Source organism: Equus przewalskii, chromosome 10 (genome assembly GCF_037783145.1).
Source record: "Equus przewalskii isolate Varuska chromosome 10, EquPr2, whole genome shotgun sequence".
NCBI classification, from domain to species: domain Eukaryota; kingdom Metazoa; phylum Chordata; class Mammalia; order Perissodactyla; family Equidae; genus Equus; species Equus przewalskii.
This window is the reverse complement of record NC_091840.1, coordinates 59,555,932-59,578,375: the sequence shown is the minus strand read 5'-3', so window position 1 is coordinate 59,578,375 and position 22,444 is coordinate 59,555,932. Positions and strand designations below refer to the sequence as shown.

The 22,444-nt window shown below is 49.0% G+C and overlaps 1 protein-coding gene across 7 annotated transcripts in view; it reads right to left on the bottom strand.

Moving 5' to 3' along the window:
• Positions 1 to 5,342: 5,342 nt before the first annotated feature.
• The window catches only part of TOP3A (DNA topoisomerase III alpha), a 36,449-nt gene continuing 19,347 nt past the window's right edge, over positions 5,343 to 22,444 (bottom strand). For all 7 annotated transcript variants that reach the window (XM_070563622.1, XM_070563616.1, XM_070563617.1 and 4 more), the window contains 9 exons: positions 21,861 to 22,068; positions 15,937 to 16,122; positions 15,612 to 15,741; positions 12,933 to 13,046; positions 12,666 to 12,831; positions 11,692 to 11,835; positions 9,600 to 9,722; positions 7,843 to 8,543; positions 5,343 to 6,076 (listed from right to left, as the gene is read on the bottom strand). In XM_070563622.1, coding sequence (XP_070419723.1) covers positions 5,898 to 6,076; positions 7,843 to 8,543; positions 9,600 to 9,722; positions 11,692 to 11,835; positions 12,666 to 12,831; positions 12,933 to 13,046; positions 15,612 to 15,741; positions 15,937 to 16,122; positions 21,861 to 22,068 — 1,951 coding nt within the window. In that variant the 3' untranslated portion in view covers positions 5,343 to 5,897. The remainder of the gene's footprint in view (positions 6,077 to 7,842; positions 8,544 to 9,599; positions 9,723 to 11,691; positions 11,836 to 12,665; positions 12,832 to 12,932; positions 13,047 to 15,611; positions 15,742 to 15,936; positions 16,123 to 21,860; positions 22,069 to 22,444) is intronic.

The following is a 22,444-nucleotide window of genomic DNA, read 5'->3' as shown; positions in this document are numbered from 1 at the left end:
CGTGTGACTCGTGCTGGTCTCTCACATGCAGCTGTTTGAAGTTCTGGAAGCTTGGGATCAACCTGGAGGTGGTAGGGTTTAACTGGAAGAGGTTATGTGGAAGGGAGAAGATTATAAGGTGCCTGTGTGATGTCTCACTTTGGTAGTAGGAGCCAACTAGTTAGGGTTTTGTTTCTTCCCCAGAGCCTCAATTCCTGAGCCCCCCCTGTGCTTTCTTGATGGGCAGGCCCAAAGCCCTTCTGCCAGCATTGTCAGTTTTCAGAGAAACATGGTCTCTCCATCTCTCCTGCCTCTCCTTGTGGCCCACGTCGGGGGCAAACTGCCCCCCTTGTATAGACAGGGAAGCAAGTGCATCTCAGCGTCCCCGCAGGAGCATACCTGGGGCTCCCTTCCTCTGTCACCACTCGACAGACAAGGGTTTTGGGCCATGTGGGCTTGGAGTGCAGCCACCACAGCTGTGCTGTTCCCATCCTGCTGCTCTCTTCATCCCATCATATTTCCTGAGGCGCCCCCCACCCCTTCAAACTGACTACAGGACAAGGAGGGGGACAGGAGCGGAGTCCTCCTTCGTCCAAGGAGCCGTGTCACATGGGACAGTTGAGATTCCTGTGTATACCGCTGGCTGCAGGACCATGGGCTGCTTCTGGAGGTCACAAGAGATCTGCCTCGGTGATGTTCACACGGGCTTGATGGCTCGGCACAGAGAGGCAATGGCGAGGGTCAAAGAGCAGGAGATTGTCTTAGCCATGGGCCACTCAGATCACGTGGTTCAGGAGCTGCACCTGGGCCTGATGCTCCCGGTGCAGGGAGAGCACCGAGCAGCTGTGTGGCAGCAAGGGTGCAGGCTGGAGGTGGAGGGTGTGCCCTGATATTCGCGTCGGTGAGACAGGGAACCAGGTGATACCTACTTCACAGGGCGGCTCTAAGGAGTAACTGCTGGCTTGGCAGTGTTAACCCAGTGCCTGGCACAAGGTAAACCGCCCCCGAACCAGAGATTTGTGGGCCTCACTGCCTCCCTGACCAACGTCACAGAGCCCAAGCACAGCAAGGAGCTCCTGCTGCCAGGCCTGCATCTGCCCAAGGTCGTGCCCCTTGGGACCACTGGTTATGAAGCGTCTCGGCTCTGTGAGGGGCTGACGTGGGCACAGCTGGGCAGCGGTCAGGAAGCGAGCTGGGTCGAGAGCCCCTCTTCTTAGATGACCAAGCCCCAACACGCAGTCTCCGTGGCAGTCTCCTGCTTCAGCTATCTCTGGATTTCCCCTCACACCATGATTTCAGTAAGAAAAAAAACCAGGAGGAACTAAGAGAGAGAGAAAGGAGGTGTCTGTGGCTACATTGCTCATCTGAGGTTAATGTCTGGGGCTTCGGTTTCTAGAGAATTGGACACAAACCAGCGTTTTGCCGGGAGCCTCTGCAGAGCTCAGTCCTGGGCTGTGCCACCGCGTGGGAAGCCGCTGCTGTTTCACTCACTCCCCTTTGACACAAGGACGATTCCAACTCGGTCTGAGCCAGGTGTGGGCTCAGCCCAGGGTCTAAACGTCTTCATACTTAGGTCGTGGTGGCATAACTTAGCATCCAAGTCCTTGGTGTGACTTCACCAAGTGACCCGAGGCCTGGAGTTCCGATGACTGTGGCCAAGCAGTGATGCTCCCTACTCAGAATGAAAGGACTGCCTGTGCAGACTGAAAGATAACACAAAAATGGCAAATAGAAATGCAGTAATTTAAAACATCACCCGATTTCCTCAACCCTAACTCAAGAATAAGTCTCCCCATATACAAAACGTGTTCCTTTTGAGAATTCACTGGAAAGCATGTCTCCTTAGGAATACTAAGCTGCAGAACAGCTACCAAGGGAGGTTACCTTTCATCCCCTTGAGCTGACCTGTCCAGCTGTTTTAATCTTTGTTTTTTTTTTTAAAAAAGAGCCCTAAAGAAAGTCTTTGTGCACACCAGCTTTGTCATCAGGAGATTCCTGGAAGGGGAAAGTGTTCAAACATTGTTCAGATCCCGTAGGATGTTGCCAAACTGCATTCCAAAGGGACTTCAGTCAGCAGCCAGAAAACCAGCCCCAGAGCATGCGCTGGGCCTGGGGCAGCAAGGGAAGAGCGGCTGCGTTTGGGAGATGGAAGCACGTGACGCCAACCCCCACCACCAGCCTTCACTACCACCTTGCTGCTTTCTCCTAAGCTCCTTTCATCAGATTTTATTACTTTGAGTGGAAAATGGAAGTGCAATTCATACTTCACCTGCAACATCCGTGTGGGTGGCTCGCCGCATTTGCCTGGTGTGGGCTGAGGAAAAATGAAGTCAGCTCAGCGTTAGCTGAGGAGCCTCCTGGTTCGGAGACCTTAACAGGCCAGAAGCCACCTCGAGGACAAGTGCCCCTGAGCTAGTGGACGAGGTACACAAGGAAAGCACTTCCTGACTTGTGGTCCCAAATGGGCCCTTCCTCTTCAGACAGGGGCTTAGCTGGCTGTGAGGCCAGGCCTCGGAGCCCCCAGGAGCAGACACAGAGCTTGCAGGGGCAGATGTGCACCTCCTCTGGGGGCAGGAAGGGCACTGGGCCCGGGGTCAGGGTCAGGGGTTGGAACAGCTCACCCCACAGCCAGAAATCCAGGGCCACTCCTCCACCTCTGTCCTGTTCTCTAAAAAAGGGGCCTCCAACCTGCTACATCATATGTGCCTGTGACACATTTGCATTTTTCATAAGCACATTTTTTTTTTTTTGGTAATCAGAAAAATAAAGATACAGTCTCTAAGAAAATCCTAGTTAACACTACAATTTGGTTGCACTGAATTCACTGAGGAAGCTGAGGCTGTATGGACAAAACTCCAGAGTGGATTCTGAAGGCCAACACAAGCTACTCCGGGGATGCTGTTCTGGGGCGTCCTCGCATGCCTGCCGGGTTCCTCAGACAGCATGGTTCAGGTGGCTGGGGCCACAGGCCCATTCACTTGCGTGATTTCAGAACCAACTCTCCAGACCAACACTGAGCACCGCCTCACAGCATGAACACTGGTGGTCTAAGGCAGGGGTGGGGCACACACATCTATCTGTCCCTCACAGGGACGGCCACTGGGGGTGAGCAGCACCGCTGTGAGTTGAACCTGAGCCACCTTTGTAGTTGAGGGAACTCAGACAGTGTGCGTGATCGCTGAGTCTGACATCTTAAGTTCTGAGCTGCAATAGGCCCTGAAAAGAAAGGCGGCTGTGAATTCACCCCAAAGGGCAGTGGGGTCTCTGCCCAGCATCACAAGAGCTCGTGCTCAATGTGGCACGGCACTGTCGGGCACACTGAGCCTGGCGCGCCAAGAATGACTGGCTGCCCACAAACGGCGCTTATTTTTAGCTTCCAGCTGCTCCAAGACCAGCGCGCAGCAGAGGCAGACCCCCTCAAGCACGAGCAGCTGCGCAGGGTGGCCCACTCGTGCTGTTCGCCGGACTGGGCAGGCAGGGCTGCCTGGAGGAACAGCGCAGGGCGAGTTGGCCAGACTTCCTCTTCTCGAGGACCGGTAGGGGCTGTCCCACTGCCATGGGCGCAGGGGGCTCTTCATCTGGGCATGCAAAATGGTCTGGATTCTCCAAGAGCTCTGAGGTGTAGACGGCGTCAGAGATTTGGTTTCTGCTCCAGCTTAGCTGCTTGTGGGGGAAAGCATTTGTCTGTCAGAGGCTCAGTTCCCACCAAACAGGCAGCAGGTGCTGGCTTGCAGGGGGGCTGGGGGCTGGGAACAGTGTGTGAGCCACCTGGCCTAGCGCCCAGTCGCAGCCAGGGCTCAGTAAGTGGGGGCTGTTTTCTCCTCAGTCCTGCATTGCATAAGCTGCAGATGGGGTTCAAACCTTTCTAATCACCGTCATTGGGGAAGGATCAGTTTCTCCTTGCGCTGAATGCTGTTGGCCTGAGTGAGCAACCAAGAGACACGAACAATTCCCTCACAGGTTCTCTTTGGGAAGTTCTCACCGCACCTGGGCCTGAGTGTAACCCTCCGAGAAAGGGCCTTGGGTTGAACAGCTCCCCATTAGAGGAGGCTCATGGTGAAGGCACAAGCCCGGGGAGGCAGAGCGCGTCAGTAGTCAGGACCCGAGCCAGGTCTGACCTTGGCACAGCCCAATCCAGCAGTTCTCAGTCTTGGCAAACACAGGAGTTACCTGTGGAAAGATTAACCCACAAATGCATCTGGTATGCAGAATCTATAAAGAACTCCTACAACTCAACAACAAAAAGACAAACCCCCCAACTGAAAAATGGGCAAAAGATGTGAATAGACGTTTCTCAAAGATATACAGAACGGCCAATAAGCACATGAAAAGCTGCTCAACATCAACAGTCATGAGAAAAATGCAAATCAAAAAGACAATGAGATACCACTTCACACCACTAGGATGGCCATAATTTAAAAAAAAAAGAAAAGAAAAGAAGTGTTGGGCAGGATGTGGAGAAATAGGAACCCTCCTGCACTGCTAGTGGGAATGTAAACTGGCGCTGTGGAAAATAGTTTAGTGGTTAAACACAGGATTACTATATGACCCAGCAACGCCACTCTTAGGTATATGCCCCAAAGAATTGAAAACAAGTATTCATGAATATTTACAGCAGCATTATTCATAAGAGCCAAAAAGTAGAAACCACCTAACAGTCCATCGACTAACGGATAAACATAATGTGGTCCATTCACACAACAGAATGCCATTCAGTTATAAAAAGGACTGAGGTACCAACGCATGCTACAATGTGGATGACTCTTGCAAACACTACGCTGCGTGAAAGAAGCCAGACACAGAGGGCCAAATACGGCATGATTCCACTTACATGAAGTGTCCAGAATAGGTAAAACCATAGAAAGTAGACTGGTGGCTGCCAAGGGCTGGAGGGAAGGGAAACCCCCACAAACACAGGGCCATGACCCACACCCGCTGACCAGCTCCTCCACGAGCAATTCCAAGCATCCTGACACCCAGCCAGGGCACAAAGCTATTGGTCTAAGAGAAGACATGGAGCCAGGAGTCCCAAGACCTGAGGACGGTTCATTTCTTCACCAACTAGCAATGTGACTCTAGCTAATTCACATCTCATCTCTGCTTATCCTCTAAACCATAAAATTATGCTACTATGGTTATGTATCATTCACAGCGGCAATCCTCTCTGCTCCTCAAGACCAACTGTGCGGCCAGGAGAAGCCAGGCTTACTGCCTACCCTGGGGACAGGGAGGCAGGGCGGGGCTGGGAGGGGAAGTCATGAGAGCCAGTGGATGGCAAGAGGTCCCTTGGGCACTGGCTGGTGTTTGTCCCCGCAGCTCCTGCCAATCTTCACCAGACACTGCAAGATACCCACCACAAGATACCAAGGGGGGGAATTCTTTATTAAGGCACGTGAGCACATGCGTGTCCTGGCAGCAGCATCTACATAAAGGAGGATAAACTTCTTGTAGAGACACCAGCGCCACTTCCTTGCATCACACCCTCCTTTATGGGGATGTGTGGGGAGGGAAGCCCCTTCCAGGCCAGAGCCTGCACTGGCAGTGCCGGCCTTCCCTCAGAAGGCTTTCAGGAGGCCAAGGCAGTCCCGGAGCCACAGCTGAAAGCTCTAGCTACCAGCCTCTCGGCTACACTGACAGCGACAATCCCTGTGGGGTTGCAGGGAGCAGCTTCCATGACTTCTCAGCAGTGCTGCGATCATTCCTGAGCCCCAGGCAAAGGGCCACTGTCCAACAGAGGTGGACTTCTCGAGAAAGCAGTCTGGATCTTGACTCCTTCACACAGGCAGGTCAGACCCCAAAAGTTGCCACTTTCCTCAAAGCCTCCTGGGCAGTGAAGGGCCACCCGGTCCTAGAGAAAACAACTTATTTCCGACCAAAGGGGCAGGCAGAGGAAGTGGCCTCTCTCCCCTCCTCTGCCCTCATCTGTTCTGAGGACAGAAGGGACGGGTGTGTCCAGGCTCATGGCAAAGGCTGCACTTCCGGGGTTTCTTGGTCATGGATCCTGTGTCTGAGGAACCGGCTCGGGCTCTTTTGCTTCTGGCCTCTGGCCTCTGGGTTTTTCCTCTGCCTCCTGGCCAGGGTAGGGCTCCAAAAGCCCCTGTGGGAAGAGTCAGGGGAAGGCTGAATTTAGAATGGACACGCTGACGTAACAGGAAATACAGGTTCCAGTGTTTGGTGGAGGGTGTCCTCCCAACCTTCATGTAGTGACGTCCAGCCCAAAGCCTGCACTCCCTTCACTCCATGTCAACACAGGACGCGTCACCACCTTACACTACCCGGATGCGTCTCCCTAAAGAACCCTGAGTTCTCAAAGGTCTTGGCCCACTCTCGCTGTCCTGGTAAGGAGGGCACTGTTGTCACTTCATACATGCCCTACGCCCTTTTTACAGCAGTAACCAAGCAAGCAACTGGTCTGAGGTCATGTGTGGAGGCAGCATAGACAAGCAGGCCTGTGACCAACAACCTGCTCCCCATCTTCTAAGCAAGGAAACCCGAGGTCCCAGTCTTTTTTTTTTTTTTAAAGATTTTTTTCCTTTTTCTCCCCAAAGCCCCCCAGTACATAACTATATATTCTTCATTGTGGGTCCTTCTAGTTGTAGCCTGTGGGACGCTGCCTCAGTGTGTTTTGATGAGCAGTGCCATGTCTGCGCCCAGGATTCAAACCAATGAAACACTGGGCCGCCTGCAGCGGAGCGCACAAACTTAACCACTCGGCCACGGGGCCAGCCCCCCTCCCAGTCCTTAAGCAGGCCTCTTAGTACTGACTGCGCTGCTACCCAGGACAACTAATCAGCTGGCCTGCAGCTCAGACACCACTTGCTTCCAACGAGGGCACCAGTGGCTCTTGCACGTATGAAGTGTATGCAAGGCCGACTACCTCAAATGGGGGTCTGTCATGGCAATGGCCGTCTCTGGGCCCCCTGGCAGAGTTCTTGGTTCTTCCTGGATGTGTGAGCTGCTCATGTGTTAGAATCACAGTCTGAGACCAACTAAACTCCTTTATAAAACAGGAACCCTAAGAAAGGTATGCAGGTGCCCATCTTATGGTGGAAACTGAGGCTGAGAGGCTGAGTCGTTTGTTCAAGGTTGTACGGCTGGGCTTCGGAACCAGCTCTGTCCAGCAACAAAGCCCCCACCAGGCCTTTTGGTCATTCTCAGAAGCTGAAGCGTCTGCTATATACCGGAGGGGGCAGGGACCATTTCTAAGAGTCTTCAGGTACCTGATCAACCCTGAGCCAATGTCCGGGTACCAGTCCTCACCATCCCCATTTTTGGGGCACGAGACCCAAACTGTGTAAGCTTGGGCAGGTTCCTAGCCATATCAGGGCCAGTTTCTTCATCTGAAGAAATGAGGCCAATGATAATAATCTTGCAAGGGTGACAAGGGCTAGAGGGGCAGAGGGCTGTGGAATCAGGCTGACCTACGTTCAGATCTTGGGCCGTGTTGCTGTGTGATCCTGAGCAAAGTCACTTCCTTTGTCAGGGCTTCACCTTCTTCATGTGTAACATTGTGATCACATGCTTACTTGATGAAGATGAAAGACGCGTATGAAGTACACTTAGCACAGTGCCAGGCACACAGCAAGCTAGTCAATTAATGGTAGCCACTCTAAACTGGAATGAAGACTGTGCCGTTCATTACCTTGCTGAAAGTGATCAGGTGAGGAGATGGAGGAGCAAGGCCACCCACACCTCTCCCAGTCCCACCACGGCCCCCTGCCTTCTCTCTGCTGCCTTTGGTCTCTGAGGTGGACACCACCGTGCAAACCGCAGGCAGGGACCTGCATGCCCCCACCCCCCCAGCCCAGCTCAGGAGCTGCTCCCCTGCAGTGCCGCTGTGGGGACGGCCTGTGTTCTCCTCACCTGGGGCTGCATTCTCGTCCACCCACTGAAAGAAGCCGCACTGCTGCTCTCTTGGCTTGGCGCATGTGTGGAACTGGCGCCCCTTGTTGGGCCCATCCTTCTGCACAGTCCGTGTAATGGCAGGTTGGCTGCACAGGCAGGACGTGCCACCACCACTGTCATCACCAAGGCTGCCAAACCTACCCGAGTGGTTCCCTGAGCTGGGTGGGCGGTCCAGTGAGCCGCCCAGGGGTCTCAATGCAGAGGAAGGAGGCCCTCCTGCCTCCAGATGGCTGCTATCAGCCCACAGGAAGAAGTTGCAACTGCCACTGTTGCACTTATAGAACTGCCGGCCCTGGTTGGGACCCTCCTTCCGGACAGTGAGCAGCACGGCCTCCTGGCCACAGTTGCAGGTCACAGCGTTGCCTTCACCAGTGGCAGTGGCTGGTGGTAGAGCCGGAGCCAGAGCCTTTGAGGGCCTGGTGGGCCTGGTGTCAGGAGGCTGGGGGTGGCTGTGCTGGCTGCTGTCCATTCTGTTCAGGGACTGGCTAGCCTGAAGGTAGCCAGAGGGCCGGCTGCCTGGCTGGTAAGCTCTGGGGGGGCCCTGTGAAAATCTCAGGTCCAAGATCTCCCTCAGGGTCTCATCACATCCGCCAATGCAGCCAACAAACTCCAGAGGCATGGTCGGGGGAAGGCTACCACGTTTGAACTTTAACTTCAACCTAGTGAGGCCAGAAGATGAAAAAAACGTTAGCAGGTGCAAGAGTCTTCTCCTTGGTCCACAGAGGGCTGTGGGCATCCTAGGCCTCCCCTCACCATCCCCACACCCCAGGAAGTCCAAGCAAGGCAGCAGCCAACCACCAGCCCCCTCCAGTCGTCACAAGAGCACAAAGGGGGAGGCAGATGACATCTAAGACTCCAATGAATCACCAAGACACAGAAGCCTCTAAAGGTTCACTTCCCTGCACCAGCAGTTCTCAAAGCGTGGTTCAGGGCCTCCGGGGCTCCTGGGCCCTTTCAAGGTGAGCTCGAAACTATTTTGTAACAACACTAAGAAGTTACATCTGTTTTGCTCTCCTTCTTCCACGTGTGTGCACTAGAGTTTTCCAGAGGCTACAACGCACACAATAAACTCAGCCGACTGACGGCGGAAGCAGACGTGAGAACCCACACCTCTACTAATCCAGACATTAGACTTGCAAAAAGCGGAAACAATGCATCCTTGTTATTTTTTTGCTTTGGAAAATAGGTATTGTATTCTAAAAACATGTTATTTATGTTAGTATGCAATGCATTTGTTATAAACAAATTAATAAATATTCTATCTCCACCTTAACTTAGAATACGGTAAATATTGACAAAACATAACCCACAGTGAAAGCTCTTTGGGTTCCTCAACGATTTTTAAGAGTGTACGGGGTCCTGTGACCACAAGGTTTGAGAACCAGTGCGACAGGGCCCTGGGCCTTTGACCGGAGCTTGGAAATGGTACTGAAAACATGAACACTTTCCTAAGCCCTCGAAGCAGCCTCTAGCTGGACAGGACACGGAAAGGGTGTCTGCGGTTCTTCACGGGGGCTCCTCCTGAGGCACCCCCCCCCCGCCCCCGCGGGCTTCCACACCTACAGAGGCGGAGATGGGGCACGACCACAACTTAGGACCACTGACCTGGCCACTGCTGAGTGCGGCGAACCTCCCCCCGCTCCAGGTGCCTAGAATTAAAGTCCCCGGAGAGGCCCCCGGGGCTGTCTTGCAGCTGACTCAAGCGCGCAGCTTACCTGTAAACAGGGTGTGGCTGACAAACTGGACACACGCTCCCATCCCTGCTGGCCTCCAGCACAGAGCTGGGGAACCACACGGCCGAGCGACATTCTGGGAAACCCGTGCAGCTGAGGTAGAACCTGGGGAGTATGGGAGCAGGGTCAGGAAGGAACCACCAGACCACGCGAGAGATGGGCAATACTCCTAGGCTGGCGCCCACCTGCTAAGGAAACTTCTTCAGCTAATGAAGGAAGACACTCACTTTTCTGGAGGACACTTAAATAAGATACACAGTCACTGATAATGAATGACTTAGAAAAACTGGCCTGCAGTTGATTTCCAACTCCCTAAAAAAAGAAACAGCTATTGCTGACTCTGCTTTCTACTTCACCAAGCCACATACGAACACTTGGACCAGAGCAGGGCCAAGCGCCAAGGGTTCTCACACCCTCCATAACTTCCTTCTCCCAACATCCTATGGATGTTACATTGGAGCAAAGTGAGGCATGGAACAGTCTGGAAACCTGCCCAAGGATGCACATGCAGTGAGTCTTGAAGGACTAGACCTCATCTGTCTGAGGAAAGAGCCTTTACTCTGAACACCTATACCACGTATTTCTTGGCCAACATTTCCTGACGTCTTCCGGTCATGAAACTTTAGGGCTGGACTAGTCAACATGAACGTGATTTACAATGTCCTTTGACCATGCCTGGGTATGACTAGTCCAGGGCAAAGAAACCAACAAACTCTAAACCCCAGTTGTGTAAAGAGCAAACCCACAAACTGAGAAATGGAAATTATCAGATAAACATTGGAGTTGTAAATTCCAGAAGACAATCTCCAGACCTCCCTGAGTGACTCAAATACTTGGAGAATTCACAGCTAACACAGAAGCAAGTATTCTTTCCCCTTGTATTTCAATGATTACTAACCCATTTACCCACTGGTGGCAAAGAAAAAAGCCATCAATAGTGTTTATTAAGCACTTACACGTGACTATCGGGCACAGGCTAAGCCTACAGTGGGACCGGCTTCTACAATGTCTGTGCGCAACATAAGCCCTGCCACCTGCTGCCAGGTCAGGCCCACCGACCTCTGGTTTCTGAAAGCTGGGGAGTCAGGCCAGTGACGGCTGGCTGAGGAGCTAGGGAAATCACCTGCCCACGTAGCAGCATGGAGGCAGCACAATGCTGCAGCGTGAGGGGACCAGCAGAATGGTGAAGGGCCGTGGAGGCTTAAGTTCAAATCCTGCCATCCCTGCTCCCCAGGGCTGCCTAGCTGTGGATGAGCCACCTGAACCTGCGAAGCCTTGGTCTTCACTTCTCAGAAAACTGGGGTAGAAACACCTATCCTGTAGGGTGGTTACGGTGAAGAACGAGATGATGACTGCAGAGCACCCTGCCTCATGTCAGCCACAGGAATGGCATGCGCTAAATGATGGCTGCCGGCACCACTCACCATTCCTGCTGTGAACTTCCCCTAGGCCAGGCTGGGCAGCCTAACCACGGGGTAAGCTGCCCACTCTGACCTACTGCATTGAAAATGGAAAGGCATCTGAGATGCTCAGATCCAACTCAGAGCCAAAAGTAGGAGAGAAGAAGAGAGCAGTGTGGTTGAGTGTCTCGCTCGGTGCTAGACTCTGGACCCTTTTCACTGAATCCTCACCCTTCCCACAGCTTTGAGAGGTAGATGCCATTGCCCTGAGTTTATGGAAGAGGAAACTGGGGCTCAGAGTAGTTAAGTAAGCTGCTTCGGGTACAAAGCTTATATGTGGCAGAAGTGGGATTTGAGCCCAGAGTCATGTGGGTCTGAAGCTCATGCTTCTCCACCATTCTCCACACACTGGGTGAGAGACATCCTAGTCACTGGTGACATAGCCCTGCCATCTCCCAGGACCTCCTCCTCTAAGTTCCCACAGCACTTCCCACTTCCAAGGCCAGGTGCGAGTCTGCTACCATTCTATCTCCAACACCTAGTCCTGGGGCTGGCGACAGCAGGCCTGCCTTTAAAGAATGACACAGAAATGAAACACAGTTTTACAGAGCTGTCCAGCCAACCCGGCAGGTGCTGGGCAAGCAGAGGGGGCGGGGCATGAGCTGGACACTGACCCGCCACTCTTCTTGGTCTTGAGGACCATGTCCTTGTTGCATTGTGGACACTTCCTGATGGGCTCTGGCACGGTTGGGTAGATGGCTTCTTGCTGGGGCACCTCTGCTCCTTCCCCAAAGTACTGGGACAAGGCTTCATCCAATCTGAAGAAACGGCAAAGCATTTACAACCTTCTTATGTGCACACAACATGAGTGTGACCTAGGAACCAGCTGGCTGGTCAGCCACAGGCCTGATGCAGAGAATGGAGGCAGACGGGGAATGGTGCTGGCCAAGCAGCCGTGGCTCTTCTCTGACTCCTGGCTCCTGGTAGCTCCCAGGAGTGATCTAGCTACAGGTTAGATTTCACCTCGACACTGGCCCCAATCAAATAAAGACCGCACAGAGTCCACACACACACTGCCGAAGGGTCTGTGTGGGTTTCCGTTTAAACTAGCTCATGTAGTTCTTTTCACAATTGGCACAGAGGAGAAAACACGTTATTTATATCCAAATGCACACGTGCTGCCAATTGGCCACCTCCAAATACCCCAGAGAACAAGTGAGTCACACACCACACTTGGGTTCAGTGATATTTGAGGTGGTGCTGTCTACTAATTCAAGACACAAAGAAAATCAAGAGAATGGCATTTCTAAAGCTAACAGCCCAGAATAACCGGACCAGATGTCTCTGCTTATTGTTTCTATACTGACAAAGCTCTATGGAAAGGAACACACAAAACTCAGGAGGAAAACCTGAAGGGGGAGGAACTTCATGTGGACAGCTCTGCGCGGTAACGAGACCACTGATGAAGATGAGCTTACCCGGCAGGGACTGAGGAACTCAAAGGGCATGGGCTATGAGGAGTCACACCACCTGGTTTCTGCTGAATCCGCACCCCCCACCCCCAGACTCCCCATTCCTTGGGAAAGTGATGTCTACTGCAGCAGAGATGAACCACCTCGTGCACAGGACAGCAGGCTCTGGCACTCACTTCTTCGCTTTAGCCACTGCTTCAATGAACACCTGCTTGTATTTCTGGACCTGCTGCCTTAAAACCACAAATTTGTCCTTCTTCCCCTCACAGATCAGCTTCAGATCGGCTTCCAGCTCAGCTCGGAGGTCAGGCTTGGACATCTCATAACCCATGGAGTCATAACCTGCAGGGAAAAGAGCAGTGTTTAATGGCCCTGAATGACACCTCAGGGACATTAGCGACATGGCCTCCCCAGCTACCCATTGCAAGCACCCTCCTCCTTACCTTCCACAAGTCCCATGCCCAGGTGCCCAGGGAGAAACCGCTTGTCTGCTGTTAGCCCAACATACATCCGGGCTTTGATTGTCTCGATGTGCTCCGCATGAGTGGCGTCAGTACCTGAAAGCCACCCCTGGTTACTGAGGTTAATGCAGACCCCCCCCCAGGTGTCCCACAGGCACCTTCTTCTGCCTAGACATCCTATTCTAGGTATGACCCCTCCAACCACAATGGCAACCTCACCTCTCTCTCACATCTGCTTACTCACTAAAGCTGTCAGTTCCAGCTTTGAAACTCCTGTAAGTCTTTCCCTTCCACTCCATGTGTCAGAGCCATGGCTGGAGCCCACAGCATCTTATTTGCATCATTACAACACCCTCAGTCTCCTCGTTTTTGCCCTCTTCCTCCACCCACCCCATTCTTCATGCTGTGGCCAAAGGGATCTTTTAAAATGTAGCTCTGCCATCAGGGAAAACAAAATCAAAACCACAAAGAAACATCACTTCATACCCACTTGGAGGGATATAACCAACAAGACAATAACAAATATTGGCGAGGATGTGAAGAAACTCAGCCCTCTTACATTGCTGGAGAATTATGAATTGGTGAAGCCACTGTGAAAAACAGTCTGGACGTTCCTCAAAAGGTTAAACATAGTTATCGTACGACCCAGCAATTCTATTCCTAGGAATATACCCAAAAGAAGTGAAAGCACGTCCACTCAAGAACTTGTATACAAACGTTCATAGCAGCATCATTGATACTAGCCAAAAAATGGAGACCATCCAAATGTCCAACTGAGGAACGACTACACAAAACACAGATCCCTTCAACGTGCACACGGTCCATCCACATGAGAGAGTGCTCACTCGTGAAAAGGAATGAAGTCCTGAGACATGCTGCAACACGGATGCACCCTGACAACATGCTCAGTGAAAGAAGCCAGTTATACAAGGCCACGTATTGCACAGTTCCATTTATAAGAAATATCTAAAACAGGCAACTCTATTGAGTCAGAAAGATTAGTGGTTGCCTAGGGCGGGGAGGACTGGAGACGAGGGGGAGTGGGGAGTGACTACTAATGGGTATGGAGTTTCTTTGTGAGGCGATAAATATATCCTAAAATTGATTGTGGTGATGGTTCCACAATTTTGTGAATATACTAAATACTGAATTGTACATTTCAAATCAATGAATTGGATGGTATGTGAATTATATCTCAATAAAGCTGTTAACATTCTTTAAAAATGTAGCTCTATATTGCTCCTTTCCTTAGAAATCTTAGATGGTTCTCTGCTGACCAGGGGCCAACATTGGAACCCCTCAGCCTGGTGCACCAGGCCCTGCCTCACCTTCTATGACACAACCCCCCTTCACCTCATCTCCCTGCCACAGTGGCATGTGCTTTCCTGTTCCTGTGTCATTCCTCAGGCCCTGCCTATGCTGGGCTTGACTTCATTCATAAGGAATTCTTCCTATGAGGTGTTAAGGTCCCCGCCTGCTCCTTGCAGAACCCATTACACTGTATTTAGTGTGTTGGTTTGGTTTGTTTCTCCTGAAGGGGAGGCCTCTTTGTGTCTTCTTTGTATCCCCAGGCCCTAGACCAAGGTCTAGCTCTTAGGGCCTTAAATTTTTCATGACTAAATCATGATGGGTAAACTAGCTCTAATTTTACCTAAACCGATGGCTTTCTGGAGAGTACAGTGATGGCCAGTGGACTACAGGTGGGAGTGCTTCTTCCTAAGTCAAACAAAACTCACTTTCTAATGAGGCAGCTGTGCCCCAGAGGGAACGGCTTGCTCTGGACACCCCAGGGAGTCGCACTCACCCTCCACCCACTTCCCTCTCCATTGTGCCGCTGGCCCTTCTGGACTACCTTTGCCAGAGACAATCCTTGGAGCCGTGACGAAAACTGACAAGGGGGCAGCAGATCAGCTACAGGGACCCACTTGTAAACCCTGGGCCTCAGGACTTAGTGGGAAAAAAATTCTGGCCCAGTTTTCTCTTTTTGAAACCTGATTTCTGATTCTTAAACAATTATGGGACATGTTTTAATAAACGCTAAGCATATAGCGACCCAAGGCTAACAGCAGGGTGGCAAACTCAGACTCCTCAGGGGCCTGGCACGTAACGAGTAGGTGAGCGAAGCCAAGTGTTAGCAATTGAGAATGCATATCTGGAGAGGGCTGCCACGCAGAGCCAAGCGGCCGCTTCCACACGGGAGTGAAGGCTCAGGTTGCCAGACCTCCTGATACTTCCAGAGATGAAGATACAGATTTTTATGAGGAATCTCTCAAGTTTTAAATGTTGGTACCTTATTAAAAATAAAACAAAAACAACAAAAAAATCCCTGTGTAGGCTAAAAATAGAGTCTATGAAGAGGACGTGGGAAGGGTGCTCCCAGCTGAGACCTCTGAGTTATGGGAAACGTCTATGTCCTTATATGGATGGTGCAGAGCAGCGCTTAAGAATATTGACTGTAGAGTTATTCGAACTCAGGTTTTAATAACACAGTCTGTGACTTTAGGTAAGTTCTTAACTTCTCTAAGCCTCAGTTCAGCTATAAAGTGGGGTGGAGAATATAACACCCACATTGGAGTTCTCATGAAGATCAGAAGAGATATAGTGCCTGGTACATGCACAGCACTCAAGAGCTGCTGGTTACCATGACGACACACTACTGACCGATGCCATGCTTCTCCATGAGGGCAATGAGGTCGGCTTCAGTGAGCAGCTGGGGTGGACTGGTCTCCCCATCCACCATCTCCACAGTGCTGGGCTGAAAGCAGAAGCCTCTCTCATAGACAGGGAGGGTCTACAGAAAGCAGGAGAAGCGTCAGTCAAACCATCCTGCTGTGGCAATCAGGCAAAAGACAACATCCATTTCAAAGAACAAGGCCCCGCTCCATCAGATGGCACCAGGTTTGGAACATGACTATCCTTCCCTCTCCCTGAGGCCCACAGGGTGAGACACGGATTCTGACCTCTGACTGGACCTATGATTTATCACCTTGTTACTCCAGTGATCATATGGGTATACATCCAGATAGTTTCGGGCCAGGATCACGAGGCCATGGGCCACAAAGCGCTCCTGAGCGATGTCAATCTCCACAGTGGTCTCCTGCCCCTGTGCATCCTGGGAGCAGCAAGCTAGGAAATGGCGAACAATAAACTCATATAGTCGCTGTTCGTCTCCCTACAGAGAAAAGAAAAGAGCCTGAAACTCCCTCCAGAATATTACCTCTCAAGGATCTCAGCATCCTTGGTAGTTTAACCTGGTTAATGCCACCCTTCAGCCTAAAGTTCTGCACAGAACAGAGCACACCACTCCTGCAGCCCCCCGCACTAACGTGGAGTGCCAGCCAAAAGTTCTGCATGCTTATGGGTTTAGGCTAATAAACCTCAAATAATCAGGCAAAGATAAGAAAGGGAGTCATCTGCCCTCAAGACTGGGAAGTGAAGCAGCAAAGAAGGAGAAAGCATAATAAGTTAAGAGACCACGTGTATATAAGACACACAAAGATGCGCCTGGCAGTCTTAGACCAATGTGATGAACACAAGGTTTGTGGTGATTTTCTATCAATTCAGTAGTCAAGGATTTAGTGAGGCTCAATCTATCAAAAGCCCATAAGATGTTCATAATCATATCCAATAATTCTCCTTCTAAGGATGTATTCAAAGGAAATAATGAGAGATCTGCACAAATAGTTATCTATACAAACGTTAACTACAGTATATCATGTATCTAAAAGTTGGAAACAGGCGTGACATCAGCATCATGGTGGTGAGTTGTTCCCTTCGTCTCTCCCCTGTTACAACTAAATGGACACCCATGAACCAAGAGAGGATTCCCTACAACAGGACACCTGAGAGATCCATGCAGTTACACATCTGAAGCAGTGGCAGGTGGAATCTGTGACCAGAAGCATCAGGAACCATAGCAGAACCAGTGGCCCAGGCCCCAGTGGTGGCAAGCCTGACACCAGCTCTCCACTAGCAGCAGGGACTGCATACAAGTCCCTGGGTCCCCAAGCCGCCGACAGTGACAGTGACAGTGACAGTGACGCCTGTAAACCCAGCACTTTTGGCAGGGGTGCAAGCAGCACCCCAAGACAACCCAGGAACAGCAGTGAAGCGGTGCATGGGGCACAGTGTCTGAGTCCACGGAGAGTCAGTGGAGGAACATGAGGCATAGACGACCAGAAGCAAAGTAACCAAAGCCACACCCAAATAAGAAAAGGTGATCGTTACCACAAATGCACTGGCAGAGGGTCCACTCAACAGATACCAGGAAGAACTACACTGACACAATAGAACAGAAGGAAAACGACAATTCCCCAGAAACCAAACCTGAAGTCAGAGAAGACTACAATCTAAGTGACAGAGTATTCAAAGTATTTGTCATAAAGAAAACAAGAAAACTCAGCAGACAGTTCAGGGCAGACTCCTGGCCTAACGGTTAATGTTCTGCATGCTCCACTTTGGTGGCCCAGGATTGTGGGTCTGGATCACTGGCGTGGACATACGCACACCACTTGTCTGCCATGCTGCCACAATGACCCACATACAAAATAGAGGAAGACTGGCACAGATGTTAGCTCAGGGCTAATTTTCCTCAAGCAAAACAAAACAAAGTTTAATGAGCTCAGGAAGGAAATTAATTAACAGAAGGAATACTTCAACAAAGAAACTGAAGCTCTAAAAAAACAACCAAACAAATTCTGTATATGAAGAACACAATGAGATAAAAATTAATATAGAAAACATAAAAAACAGAGCAGACGTTACAGAGGAGAGAATTAGTGAGCTTGAAGATAGAAACCTAGTAATGCTTCACGTGGAGCGGGAAGAGGGAACTGAGATTTTAAAAAAATGAAGAAATTCTTCAAGAAACACCCAACTCAATTAGGAAAAGTAAAACGAGGATCATAGGTATCTCAGAGGGAGAAAGGAGCAGAGATCTTGTTCAAAGAAACAGTAGCTGAGAACTTCCCAAACCAGGGGAAGGAACTGGACATACAAGTACATGAAGCCAATAGAACTCCTAATTACATCAATCAATTACAACAAAGTTGGAGATATCAAACTTCCTGAATTCAAATTATACTACAAAGCTATAGTAATCAAAACAGCATGGTACTGGCAGAAAAATAGACACACTTATCAGTGGAACAGAACTGAGACCCAAGAAATAAAACCATACATCTACGGACAGCAAATCTTAGACACAGGAGCCAAGAACACAGTGTAGAAAGGAAAGTCTCTTCAATAAGTGATACTGAGAAAACTGGACATCCACATGCAAAAGAATGAAAGTAGACCACTGTCTTACACCACACACAAAAATTAATTCAAAATGGATTAAAGACTTGAATCTAACACCTGAAAACATAAAATTCCTAGAAGAAAATATAGGCAATACACTTTCTGACATAGGTCTCAAAGCAGTTATCTTTTTGAATACCTCGTCTACTCAGACAAGGGAAACAAAAGAAAAAACAAATAGGACTAGATCAGATTAAAAAGCTTCTGCAGGGGCCGGCCCCATGGCCGAGCGGTAAGTTCCTGCGCTCTGCTTTGGCGGCCCAGGGTTTCGCCAGTTCGGATCATGGGCGCAGACATGGCATCGCTCATCAAGCCATGCTGAGGCTGCATCCCACATGCCACAAGTAGAAGGACCCACAACTAAAAATACACAACTATGTACCGGGGGGCTTTGGGAAAAAAAGGAAAAATAAAATCTTAAAAAAAAAGCTTCTGCATAGCAAAGGAAACCATCAACAAAATGAAAAGAAAATCCACCAACTGGGAGAAAATATTTGCAAATTATCTATCTGACAAGGGGTTAATTTCCAAAACATATAAAGAACTCATATGACCCAACAACAAAAAAAACTCAGTCAAAAAACGGGCAGAGGCAAGAAATAAAACCACACATCTATGGACAGCTTATCTTTGACAAAGGAGCTGAGGGCATACAATGGAGAAAAGAAAGTCTTTTCAACAAGTGGTGCTGGGAAAACTGGAAAGCCACATGTAAAAGAATGAAAATTGACCATTCTTTTTCACCATTCACCAAAATAAACTCAAAATGGATCAAAGACCTAAAGGTGAGACCTGAAACCATAAGCCTTCTAGAAGAAAACGTAGGCAGTACACTCTTTGACATCAGTATTAAAAGGATCTTTTTGGACACCATGCCTTCTCAGAGAAGGGAAACAATAGAAAGAATAAACAAATGGGACTTCATCAGACTAAAGAGCTTCTTTAAGGCAAATGAAAACAGGATTGAAACAAAAAAACAACCCACTAACTGGGAAAAAATATTTGCAAGTCATATATCTGACAAAGGCTTAATATCCATAATATATAAAGAACTCTCGCAACTCAACAACAAAAAATCAAGCAACCCAATCAAAAAATGGGCTGGAGACATGAACAGACATTTCTCCAAAGAAGATATACTGATGGCCAATAGGCACATGAAAAGATGCTCATCATCGCTGATCATCAGGGAAATGCAAATCAAAACTACACTAAGATATCACCTTATACCCATTAGAATGACAAAAATATCTAAAACTAATAGTAACAAATGTTGGACAGGTTGTGGAGAAAAAGGAACCCTCATACACTGCTGGTGGGAATGCAAACTGGTGCAGCCACTATGGAAAACAGTATGGAGATTCCTCAAAAAATTAAAAATAGAACTACCATACGATCCAGCCATCCCACTACTGGGTATTTATCCAAAGAGCTTGAAGTCAGCAATCCCAAAAGTCCTATGCACCCCAATGTTCATTGCAGCATTATCTACAATAGCCAAGACATGGAAGCAACCTAAGTGCCCATCAACAGATGAATGGATAAAGAAGATGTGGTACATATTTACAATGGAATACTACTCAGCTGTAAAACAGAACAAAATCGTCCCATTTGCAATAACATGGATGGACCTTGAGGGAATTATGTTAAGTGAAATAAGCCAGCTAGAGAAGGATAATCTGTGTATGACTCCACTCATATGAGGAATTTAAAAATGTGGACTAAGAACAGTTTAGTGGCTACCAGGGGAAAGGTGGGATGGGGGGTGGGGACAAAGGGTGAAGTGGTGCACCTACAACACGAATGACAAACATTAATGTACAAGTGAAATTTCACAAGATTGTAACCTATCATTAACTCAATTAAAAAAAAAAAAACGGGCAGAGGATATGAATAGACATTTTTCCAAAGAAAATACACAGATGGCCAACAGGCACATGAAAAGATGTTCAATAATCTAATTATTAGTGAAATTCAAATCAAAACTACAATCAGATGTCACCTCACACCCATCAGAATGGCTATAATTAACAAGACAAGAAATAACAAGTGTTAGAGAGGGTGTGGAGAAAATGGAATCCCCATACACTTCTGGTGGGAATGCAAAACTGGTATAGCCACTATGGAAAACAGTATGGAGATTTCTTAAAAAATTAAAAATAGAAATATTATATGACCCAGCCATCCGACTGCTGGGTATTTAACCAAAGAACATGAAATCAACAATTCAAAGAGATTTAGGCACCCCTATGTTCCTCGCAGCATTATTCACAATATCCAAGACATGCTAGCAACCCAAGTGCCCGTCATAAAGATGTGGTATATATACACAATAGAATACTACCCAGCCATAAAAAGACAAAATCATGCCATTTGTGACAACACGGATGGACCCTGAGGGTATTATGTTAAGTGAAATAAGTCAGAGAAACACAAATACCATATGAATTTTCACTCACATGTGGAAGATAAACACATAGATATGGCGAAAAGATTAGTGGTTACCAAAGGAGGAGGGGTGGGAGGAGGGAAAAAGGCATAAAGGGGCACACATGTATGGTGACAGATAAAAATTAGACTATTGGTGGTGAACACAATGCACTATATAAGAAACTGAAATATAATAATGTACACCTGAAATTTACACAATGTTATAAGCCAATATGATCTCATTTAAAAAAAAGTTGGAAACAATCTTTCGAAAAGAGACTTGGCAAAATAAATTACGGTACATCTGTGCAATCACTAAATATCATACTTTAAAATATTTCAGCATATGGGGAAATGCTCATGATATAAAACAGAAAAAAGCAGCTTACAAAGCTATTCAAGGTTATAATTTTATTGCAAGAGTATTACACCCATGCATAGAACAAAGGTGGTTCTTGGTAGGAGGTAAGATTCTGGGTAATTTATTTCTTCCTTATAATCTTTTACATTTCTAAATTGTCTAAAATGAACATGCATTACTTCTAAAGTTAGCAAGAACAATACATGTTATTAAAAGAAAGAAAAAAAGACATTTACTTAGCTTTGTGATAAGCCTGCAGATGCCAAACAAGCCTGACTAGTTCCGGCCCTCAAGGAGCTCATTCCCCAGCTGAGAAAATGACTGAAACATGACACGCTCAAGGACAGCTGAGTGTAGAAACCCTGCAGTGGCTGGGGTATGACAGGGGGGTGATTGTAAAGTTTCGGGAACAGATGGAAACCGATCTGGTCTTGGAAGGATAGACAGGATTCTTCTAGTTAACAAGGATCGAGAAGGCCAAGCAGTTCCATGTGGGTGTGGGGGCTGAGGAGGTACGGGAAACGTGAACTGCCTAGTTCGTGTGTGGAGGGATCATCGAAGCAGCAGAGGGAGCTGATAGAGTGCGGAAATGGGCCTGGATAGAGAACAGAGCCCACCATGGGGGTCTTTCATGAAAGCCAGGCAGAAGATGGTGAAACAGGAGAATTTTAACACTGACATCTCTTTTCCAAAATGGAAGGGATATCTTAAAATCACTTAGTTCCTAAAATAAGAGCCCACAGAGGAAATTCAAATCCTACTACTGAACCCTCACCTCCCTCCGGGTTCCAGCAAGCAGCACAGGCAGGGAAACCAACCTGCAAGTTGCTGGTGTATTTGGTGGGGTGGATAGGAGGGTGAGCTTGGTCAGATTTGTTCCCGTTGCGTGGGGTAGGGCCACCCCGCTCTAAAATGCTCTGGGCAAAGGCCCCCCAGCGTGGATCCGGGGTCTGCTGCTCCACCAGCGCCGTCAGGTTTAGGTCTCTGGGGAAAATGTTTGTTTCAGTTCGTGGATAGCTGATGTACCTAAAACGAAGGCAAACAAATGGAATGAGAAATTGCTACAACTGGTCTATAAACAAACGAATGAGATTGAAAACACCTGGTGACACCTGCATTAACCGATCCAATCCAGCCAACTCAATGGAAGGTAACGCAGGTTACCTACACTGATTAAAGTTCTGAGACGTGACGCCCTAAAGTGCTGAGGAGCAGTAGGCTCTCTTGCTAGGACACTCAAAGAAGCCAAAGGATCAATGAGAGAGGCAGCACAGTGTAGGGCAAGCTCACTACAGCTCAGCTCTGCCAGCAGCTGCTGGCCTGAGGCACATCCTTGGCCCTCTCTAGCGCCAGTCTGACAGAGCAACCCCACGATGTGCCCCACGGCACCGACAGGTGCAAC